At 54.1% G+C, this 9,924-nt stretch overlaps 1 protein-coding gene across 1 annotated transcript in view; it reads right to left on the bottom strand.

The window, feature by feature from the left end:
* Positions 1-321: 321 nt before the first annotated feature.
* g3bp2b (G3BP stress granule assembly factor 2b) overlaps positions 322-9,924 on the bottom strand; it is a 15,992-nt gene continuing 6,389 nt past the window's right edge. The window contains exons 6-13 of the mRNA XM_079802669.1: positions 9,619-9,754; positions 9,326-9,539; positions 9,150-9,236; positions 8,973-9,063; positions 1,569-1,619; positions 1,333-1,461; positions 1,134-1,252; positions 322-1,057 (exon numbers count right to left, since the gene is read on the bottom strand). Of these exons, the coding sequence (XP_079658795.1) occupies positions 854-1,057; positions 1,134-1,252; positions 1,333-1,461; positions 1,569-1,619; positions 8,973-9,063; positions 9,150-9,236; positions 9,326-9,539; positions 9,619-9,754 (1,031 nt within the window). The 3' untranslated portion in view covers positions 322-853. The remainder of the gene's footprint in view (positions 1,058-1,133; positions 1,253-1,332; positions 1,462-1,568; positions 1,620-8,972; positions 9,064-9,149; positions 9,237-9,325; positions 9,540-9,618; positions 9,755-9,924) is intronic.

The raw sequence follows: 9,924 nt of genomic DNA on the forward strand, positions 1-9,924 counted from the left end.
TCTTGACTAATATTTGACGTCAAATTGACATCAAGGTCATTTAATCATTAATGGGGAGTTATAAAAACACAGCACATTCTGAATGGCTATTTCCTGTGGGATTTACAGCTCCGTGGTTTTTTGCTGACATTTTTGCTGAAAATCAATCAAGACGTGAGTGATGAACAGCGTCACGTTGACTGTTCCAAGATGGCGGACGCGTCGATTTGGAATGTTTATTATTGCAAATATCGCAGAAGTGTGTTATTTAAGCTTCATCGTAGGGATGAAACTAGAAATTATATGGTGATCCAAACACAAAGAAATTCAATGACATTGCTGCAGATTTCAGTAGTTTATTGAAAGTTGAAAACACATTCAAACAAAAACCTGCCGAAGTCCAATCCGAACCCAGAACCGAACGCAGGCGGACAGTGGTGAGAAACGCTGTATGAAAAGAGCAGCACATCCCACAAACAGCCATGCAGAGACATTGAGGAAAACTGAAGAAACATGAGGAACAGTCCAGCTCGGACATGACACACACACACACACACACACAGGATCGAGTTAAGGCACCACCACTGTTTTATTGACTAGGAAAATAAATAATTGTACACTGAGCACTGATTTATGAAGTTATAAAATGTGCAGAAATCCGTGAGGAAACCCCTTCGTGACATTCAACTGCTCTATAGGAAAAAAAGTCCCGTTCTTCTTCTTAGCAAAATCGTGACAAAATCAAAGGAAAAGCGCGGATGACGCCCCTTGTGGGCGGAGTTCGGAGTCTTTGACGGCCAATCACAGTCCAGAAGCCGGAGAGAGACACGGAGAGAAAAAGCAAAAGCAAAGAGAGACTGGTGTGTGTTTGGGCTCAGCGGCGGGGGCCCGTGAAGCGGCTCTCTCCTCGCCCCGCCCCCATCCCGCCCCGCGGCGCCCCGCCCCGCCCCATCCCGTTCCCCATGGGGCCCCGGGGCCCTCGCCGGCCGTCTGGGGGTCCTCTGGGGTCGCGATCCCGGGCCGCCCTCGTCTTCTTCTCCTCCACGTTCAGCCGCACTTCCCCACGGAACATGATGGGCTGAGGGAGGAAATCCAGCAGGTCAGAGGTGTAAAGAATCATCAAGATGTTAATAACGAACTGTGACATCACAAACCTTTGCTCCCAGAATCCTTTGCACCGGCTCCAAGTCGTCGAACACCACGAAACCGAAGTTGGGCAGCTTCCCTCCGACGGCTTTGGTGTTGATCCGCATCTCCATCACGTTCCCAAACGCTGAGCGAAACAAAGCAGCGTCACACCACACACACACACTCAGAGCATCATCATCAGGGTCAAAGGTCAACGGCTCTCACTCATGAAGAACTCCTTCAGCTCGACCTCGTCGATGTCATGAGGCAGATTTCCGACGAACAGCTGATGACTGTCTGGATAACGGACAGACCGGCGGCCCTCAGAGTCACCGGCGTCAGAGTCACCGCGACCTGCACACACACACACACACACACACACACACACACACACTTCAGGGTTTGGGGCTTCATGTGTTTTGGATGAATGATGACTGAGTGTCACATGACAGGAAACTCACCCTTAAAACTGATGTACTGTCTCCCACCCGGAGCCTCAGAGCCGCTGCCATCTGACAAACAACAACAACAGTCACATGCAGGAAAGTGTGTGTGAGTGTGTGTGTGTGTGTGTGTGTGTGTGAGCGAGCATGTGTAAGTGTAAGTGTCTGTGTGAGTGTGAGTGTGAGTGTGAGTGTGAGTGTGAGTGTGAGTGTGAGTGAGAGTGAGAGCGAGAGAGCGCGAGTGTATGTGTGCGCGAGTGTGTGTGTGTGAGCGTGTGAGAGCATGTGTGTGTGAGCGAGCGTGTGTGTGAGCGAGAGCGCGTGTGTGAGCGAGAGCGTCCGTGTGAGCGAGAGCGTCCGTGTGAGCGAGAGCGTCCGTGTGAGCGAGAGCGTCCGTGTGAGCGAGAGCGTCCGTGTGAGCGAGAGCGTCCGTGTGAGCGAGAGCGTCCGTGTGAGCGAGAGCGTCCGTGTGAGCGAGAGCGTCCGTGTGAGCGAGAGCGTCCGTGTGAGCGAGAGCGTGTGTGTGAGCGAGAGCGTCCGTGTGAGCGAGAGCGTCCGTGTGAGCGAGAGCGTCCGTGTGAGCGAGAGCGTCCGTGTGAGCGAGAGCGTCCGTGTGAGCGAGAGCGTCCGTGTGAGCGAGAGCGTGTGTGTGAGCGAGAGCGTGTGTGTGAGCGAGAGCGTCCGTGTGAGCGAGAGCGTCCGTGTGAGCGAGAGCGTGTGTGTGAGCGAGAGCGTCCGTGTGAGCGAGAGCGTCCGTGTGAGCGAGAGCGTCCGTGTGAGCGAGTGTGTGTGTGTGAGCGAGAGCGTCCGTGTGAGCGAGAGCGTCCGTGTGAGCGAGAGCGTCCGTGTGAGCGAGAGCGTCCGTGTGAGCGAGAGCGTCCGTGTGAGCGAGAGCGTCCGTGTGAGCGAGAGCGTGTGTGTGAGCGAGAGCGTGTGTGTGAGCGAGAGCGTGTGTGTGAGCGAGTGTGTGTGTGTGAGCGTGTGAGAGCATGTGTGTGTGAGCGAGAGCGTCCGTGTGAGCGAGAGCGTCCGTGTGAGCGAGAGCGTCCGTGTGAGCGAGAGCGTCCGTGTGAGCGAGAGCGTCCGTGTGAGCGAGAGCGTCCGTGTGAGCGAGAGCGTCCGTGTGAGCGAGAGCGTCCGTGTGAGCGAGAGCGTGTGTGTGAGCGAGAGCGTCCGTGTGAGCGAGAGCGTGTGTGTGAGCGAGAGCGTCCGTGTGAGCGAGAGCGTCCGTGTGAGCGAGAGCGTCCGTGTGAGCGAGAGCGTGTGTGTGAGCGAGAGCGTCCGTGTGAGCGAGAGCGTCCGTGTGAGCGAGAGCGTCCGTGTGAGCGAGAGCGTCCGTGTGAGCGAGAGCGTCCGTGTGAGCGAGAGCGTCCGTGTGAGCGAGAGCGTCCGTGTGAGCGAGAGCGTCCGTGTGAGCGAGAGCGTGTGTGTGAGCGAGAGCGTCCGTGTGAGCGAGAGCGTCCGTGTGAGCGAGAGCGTCCGTGTGAGCGAGAGCGTCCGTGTGAGCGAGAGCGTCCGTGTGAGCGAGAGCGTGTGTGTGAGCGAGAGCGTGTGTGTGAGCGAGAGCGTCCGTGTGAGCGAGAGCGTCCGTGTGAGCGAGAGCGTCCGTGTGAGCGAGAGCGTCCGTGTGAGCGAGAGCGTCCGTGTGAGCGAGAGCGTCCGTGTGAGCGAGAGCGAGAGCGTCCGTGTGAGCGAGAGCGTCCGTGTGAGCGAGAGCGTCCGTGTGAGCGAGAGCGTGTGTGTGAGCGAGAGCGTGTGTGTGAGCGAGTGTGTGTGTGTGAGCGTGTGAGAGCATGTGTGAGCGTGTGAGAGCATGTGTGTGTGAGCGAGAGCGTCCGTGTGAGCGAGAGCGTCCGTGTGAGCGAGAGCGTCCGTGTGAGCGAGAGCGTCCGTGTGAGCGAGAGCGTCCGTGTGAGCGAGAGCGTCCGTGTGAGCGAGAGCGTGTGTGTGAGCGAGAGCGTCCGTGTGAGCGAGAGCGTCCGTGTGAGCGAGAGCGTGTGTGTGAGCGAGAGCGTGTGTGTGAGCGAGAGCGTGTGTGTGAGCGAGTGTGTGTGTGTGAGCGTGTGAGAGCATGTGTGTGTGAGCGAGAGCGTCCGTGTGAGCGAGAGCGTCCGTGTGAGCGAGAGCGTGTGTGTGAGCGAGAGCGTCCGTGTGAGCGAGAGCGTCCGTGTGAGCGAGAGCGTCCGTGTGAGCGAGAGCGTCCGTGTGAGCGAGAGCGTCCGTGTGAGCGAGAGCGTCCGTGTGAGCGAGAGCGTCCGTGTGAGCGAGAGCGTCCGTGTGAGCGAGAGCGTCCGTGTGAGCGAGAGCGTGTGTGTGAGCGAGAGCGTGTGTGTGAGCGAGAGCGTGTGTGTGAGCGAGAGCGTCCGTGTGAGCGAGAGCGTCCGTGTGAGCGAGAGCGTGTGTGTGAGCGAGAGCGTCCGTGTGAGCGAGAGCGTCCGTGTGAGCGAGAGCGTGTGTGTGAGCGAGAGCGTCCGTGTGAGCGAGAGCGTGTGTGTGAGCGAGAGCGTGTGTGTGAGCGAGAGCGTCCGTGTGAGCGAGAGCGTCCGTGTGAGCGAGAGCGTCCGTGTGAGCGAGAGCGTCCGTGTGAGCGAGAGCGTCCGTGTGAGCGAGAGCGTGTGTGTGAGCGAGAGCGTGTGTGTGAGCGAGAGCGTCCGTGTGAGCGAGAGCGTCCGTGTGAGTGAGAGCGTCCGTGTGAGCGAGAGCGTGTGTGTGAGCGAGAGCGTGTGTGTGAGCGAGAGCGTCCGTGTGAGCGAGAGCGTCCGTGTGAGCGAGAGCGTCCGTGTGAGCGAGAGCGTCCGTGTGAGCGAGAGCGTGTGAGAGAGCATGTGTGCGTGTGTGAGCGAGAATGTGTGTGTGTGTGTGAGAGAGCATGTGTGTGTGTGTGAGCGTGTGAGAGAGAGCATGTGTGTGTGTGTGTGTGTGTGTGAGAGCGTGTGAGAGAGCATGTGTGTGTGTGTGTGTGAGCGTGTGAGAGAGCATGTGTGTGTGTGTGTGAGCGTGTGAGAGAGCATGTGTGTGTGTGTGTGAGCGTGTGAGAGAGCATGTGTGTGTGTGTGTGAGCGTGTGAGAGAGCATGTGTGTGTGTGTGTGAGCGTGTGAGAGAGCATGTGTGTGTGTGTGTGAGCGTGTGAGAGAGCATGTGTGTGTGTGTGTGTGAGCGTGTGAGAGAGCATGTGTGTGTGTGTGTGAGCGTGTGAGAGAGCATGTGTGTGTGTGTGTGAGCGTGTGAGAGAGCATGTGTGTGTGTGTGTGTGAGCGTGTGAGAGAGCATGTGTGTGTGTGTGTGAGCGTGTGAGAGAGCATGTGTGTGTGTGTGTGTGTGAGCGTGTGAGAGAGCATGTGTGTGTGTGAGCGTGTGAGAGAGCATGTGTGTGTGTGTGTGTGAGCGTGTGAGAGAGCATGTGTGTGTGTGTGTGAGCGTGTGAGAGCATGTGTGTGTGTGTGTGAGCGTGTGAGAGCATGTGTGTGTGTGTGTGAGCGTGTGAGAGCATGTGTGTGTGTGTGTGTGAGCGTGTGAGAGCATGTGTGTGTGTGTGTGAGCGTGTGAGAGCATGTGTGTGTGTGTGTGTGTGTGTGAGCGTGTGAGAGAGCATGTGTGTGTGTGTGTGTGTGAGCGTGTGAGAGAGCATGTGTGTGTGTGTGTGTGTGAGCGTGTGAGAGAGCATGTGTGTGTGTGTGTGTGTGAGCGTGTGAGAGAGCATGTGTGTGTGTGTGTGTGTGAGCGTGTGAGAGAGCATGTGTGTGTGTGTGTGTGTGAGCGTGTGAGAGAGCATGTGTGTGTGTGTGTGTGTGAGCGTGTGAGAGAGCATGTGTGTGTGTGAGCGTGTGAGAGAGCATGTGTGTGTGTGAGCGTGTGAGAGAGCATGTGTGTGTGTGTGAGCGTGTGAGAGAGCATGTGTGTGTGTGTGTGTGTGTGTGTGAGCGTGTGAGAGCATGTGTGTGTGTGTGTGAGCGTGTGAGAGCATGTGTCTGTGTGTGTGAGCGTGTGAGAGAGCATGTGTGTGTGTGTGTGAGAGCGTGTGAGAGCATGTGTGTGTGTGTGTGTGAGCGTGTGAGAGCATGTGTGTGTGTGTGTGTGAGCGTGTGAGAGCATGTGTGTGTGTGTGTGAGCGTGTGAGAGCATGTGTGTGTGTGTGTGAGCGTGTGAGAGCATGTGTGTGTGTGTGAGCGAGAATGTGTGAGAGAGCATGTGTGCGTGTGTGAGCGAGAATGTGTGTGTGTGTGTGAGAGAGCATGTGTGTGTGTGTGAGCGTGTGAGAGAGAGCATGTGTGTGTGTGTGTGTGTGTGTGAGAGCGTGTGAGAGAGCATGTGTGTGTGTGTGTGAGCGTGTGAGAGAGCATGTGTGTGTGTGTGTGAGCGTGTGAGAGAGCATGTGTGTGTGTGTGTGCGTGTGAGAGAGCATGTGTGTGTGTGTGTGAGCGTGTGAGAGAGCATGTGTGTGTGTGTGTGAGCGTGTGAGAGAGCATGTGTGTGTGTGTGTGAGCGTGTGAGAGAGCATGTGTGTGTGTGTGAGCGTGTGAGAGAGCATGTGTGTGTGTGTGTGTGAGCGTGTGAGAGAGCATGTGTGTGTGTGAGCGTGTGAGAGAGCATGTGTGTGTGTGTGTGTGAGCGTGTGAGAGAGCATGTGTGTGTGTGTGTGAGCGTGTGAGAGCATGTGTGTGTGTGTGTGAGCGTGTGAGAGCATGTGTGTGTGTGTGTGAGCGTGTGAGAGCATGTGTGTGTGTGTGTGTGAGCGTGTGAGAGCATGTGTGTGTGTGTGTGTGAGCGTGTGAGAGCATGTGTGTGTGTGTGTGTGTGTGTGAGCGTGTGAGAGAGCATGTGTGTGTGTGTGTGTGTGAGCGTGTGAGAGAGCATGTGTGTGTGTGTGTGTGTGAGCGTGTGAGAGAGCATGTGTGTGTGTGTGTGTGTGAGCGTGTGAGAGAGCATGTGTGTGTGTGTGTGTGTGTGAGCGTGTGAGAGAGCATGTGTGTGTGTGTGTGTGTGAGCGTGTGAGAGAGCATGTGTGTGTGTGAGCGTGTGAGAGAGCATGTGTGTGTGTGTGAGCGTGTGAGAGAGCATGTGTGTGTGTGTGTGTGTGTGAGCGTGTGAGAGCATGTGTGTGTGTGTGTGTGAGCGTGTGAGAGCATGTGTCTGTGTGTGTGAGCGTGTGAGAGAGCATGTGTGTGTGTGTGTGAGAGCGTGTGAGAGCATGTGTGTGTGTGTGTGTGAGCGTGTGAGAGCATGTGTGTGTGTGTGTGTGTGAGCGTGTGAGAGCATGTGTGTGTGTGTGTGAGCGTGTGAGAGCATGTGTGTGTGTGTGTGAGCGTGTGAGAGCATGTGTGTGTGTGTGTGAGCGTGTGAGAGCATGTGTGTGTGTGTGTGAGCGTGTGAGAGCATGTGTGTGTGTGTGTGAGCGTGTGAGAGCATGTGTGTGTGAGCGTGTGAGAGCATGTGTGTGTGTGTGTGAGCGTGTGAGAGCATGTGTGTGTGTGTGTGAGCGTGTGAGAGCATGTGTGTGTGTGTGTGTGAGCGTGTGAGAGCATGTGTGTGTGTGTGTGAGCGTGTGAGAGCATGTGTGTGTGTGTGTGTGAGCGTGTGAGAGCATGTGTGTGTGTGTGTGAGCGTGTGAGAGCATGTGTGTGTGTGTTAGGGCTGTCAACGAATATTCTAAATTTGAATATATATTCGAATAGTTTTTAAAAAACTAATTTCGAAGGTGAAAATTAATATTCGAATAAATAAAAAAATGTGGGGGAAAAAACGCCCGCGGTAGTAGAGGCGTGTCTGTCTGCTTTGCGAGTGGGCGCTAGCGCGCCTGAAGCCTTGTGTACTTTGGCCCGTCTCCGCCGCGCGAGCCTCCGCTGACTGCGCGCGCTCCTCCCCAAACGCACGAGGCGTTTACACTTGACGCGCTCGCCGTTGTGCTTTTCTTTGAAACGACAGATGGCGACTCGGAGTAATTGTTCTATAAACTATCAGGAAAAGCGTCGAGAAGAAGTGGGCTAATGTACACAGGTGACGATATTTATTTTAGTACACTTCACCGAAAACCACACTACAAAAGAATCATGTAAAACAGATCAAAATAAACCTTGATATTACTTGTGACATGAGAACAAAATGTATGTAGAAATGTAACGTTAACTTATACAACTCAATTTATGATATCTAAATGTTTCCTAATTTCACTAAACACTTTAGTGAGTTTTCACTTAGTTTCGTGAACTTTTCTTTATTAAATGGGCTTTTTTTATGCTTTTTTAGGCTTGTTTTATAAATATAAGCAACTAATTTGTATGTGCAAACTGGACCAGCCTTACTTTGCATCGCGCGCCACAAGCTCTCTGTCTGCAACACGACAAGAGGCCATAACGGAGAAATTAATTTAGTTGATTTGTAAGGACATGAGAGAGCGATCAGTGTGGTGGATGGGGCTTCAGGGGTTCTGTCCAGCAGTGGAACCGAGGTACTGACTGAAGAGATATTGCATGAATGAAGGATAAATGCACTGCTTCCACTGGTTTGATTATTTACCGTTTCATGTCAAGGAAAAGTTCCATGTTTAGCACAGCACAGCTCGCTCGGAGCGTTCAATATGCTGTAAAACTTATATTAATATTTGTTTCAATCACTGAATGAAGCCTGCTATATTTGGGACAAGAGTCGCGACCTTAAATTGCTTGCACAAAACTCTTGATCAGCCTCAAAATGTGTGTGTTCATTTAAACCGTTATGAGCAGAGAGCGTGAGGGCGAGAGAGAGTGAGGTCTGCGGTCTTTAGCCATTAGTTGATTTACTTGTTTTTGTGTAGGTTATACGTTGTCAAATATGTTTAAACTTAAATAGACTACCTATATAAGTAGTTATGTGTCTTTGTATTCATTTGTCCTGTTATTGACGTAATGCGCGTCATTGATAAAATGCGCAACCAGATGTTCGAATAGTTCGCGAGTGTGTGTGTGTGTGAGAGAGCGTGTGTGTGTGTGAGCGTGTGAGAGAGAGCATGTGAGCGTGTGAGAGAGAGCATGTGTGTGTGTGTGTGAGTGTGAGTGAGAGTGAGAGTGAGAGTGAGAGTGTGAGTGTGAGTGTGAGTGTGAGTGTGAGTGTGAGTGTGAGTGAGAGTGTGAGTGAGAGAGAGAGAGAGAGAGAGCGTGCGCACGCGCGTGTGAGAGAGAGCATGTGAGCGTGTGAGAGAGAGCATGTGTGTGTGTGTGTGTGAGTGTGAGTGAGAGTGAGAGTGAGAGTGTGAGTGTGAGTGTGAGTGTGAGTGTGAGTGAGAGTGTGAGTGAGAGAGAGAGAGAGAGAGAGCGTGCGCACGCGCGTGTGAGAGAGCGCGAGTGTGTGTGTGAGAGAGAGCGCGTGTGTGCGTGTGAGAGAGAGAGGGTGTGAGTGAGCGAGTGTGAGCATGTGTGTGTGTGAGCGAGTGTGTGTGCGCGTCTCACCTGCTCTGGGTCCTCGTGGAGGGAAGCCTCCTCTCTCCCGCCGCTGATCTCTGGGTAGTGACTGACTGTCCTGTCTGACCTCCTGCCGTGGCTAAGAGAGACACACACACACACACGTTCATATTATATTCGATGATGATGATGATGATGATCTTCCTGTGGTAACAGCAGCTCTACCTGAGCACTGGCCGCCTTCAGCACATGTGGAGAGATCCCGCCGGCCGGAGGAAGATTCTTACTGGTCACCAGAGCCCATGAGAACGCCTGCAGATGACATCATCACACAGGTCAACACAGCGCCACACACACACACACACACAAACACACACACACACACACACGGCCTCCGGTACCTTGGGCGGCTCTGGGGTGTGAGGGGGCGGAGTCAGAGCGGGGACCGGGGTGGAGCCTCTCCGCTCCTCTGGGAGTTTCTCCTCAGGCTCCGCCTCCACCGCCTGCAGCTCTGCCTCTGGGTTAAGCTCCGCCTCCATGTCCTGATGGGCCTCCGGCTGGGACTCTGGCTCCGCCTCAGCGGCCGCCTCCTCCAGCTGCTCCTCCACTCCATTACTGTGAACATGAACAGCTGCTGTAACGTGTGTGTGTGTGTGTGTGTGTGTGTGTGTGTGTGTGTGTTGTGTGTGTGTACCTGACAGGGGGCGGCGGCTCATAGTAGGTGGTGCTGCTGGGACGGTCCTGTACCGGCTCAGGTGAAGCATGAGTGTCCACTGGCTCCTCCTCCTCCTCCACCTCCACCTCCTCCTCATCCTCTTCCTCTTCAGACTCTGCTCACACACACCATTTTTATATCATGTTAAAATTACCGCTTTTTGAGGGTGTACCTTTAAATGCAAATGAGCTGCTGCTTCCGCCCCTTTCTAGAAGAGGGCAGAGCTGATGATGTCATCTTGCTTTATGACATGCGATAGCGTTTGTGTTCGTACTGTATCAATAA

This window comes from Gobio gobio, assembly GCF_949357685.1.
Source record: "Gobio gobio genome assembly, chromosome: 21".
Lineage (NCBI taxonomy): Eukaryota > Metazoa > Chordata > Actinopteri > Cypriniformes > Gobionidae > Gobio > Gobio gobio.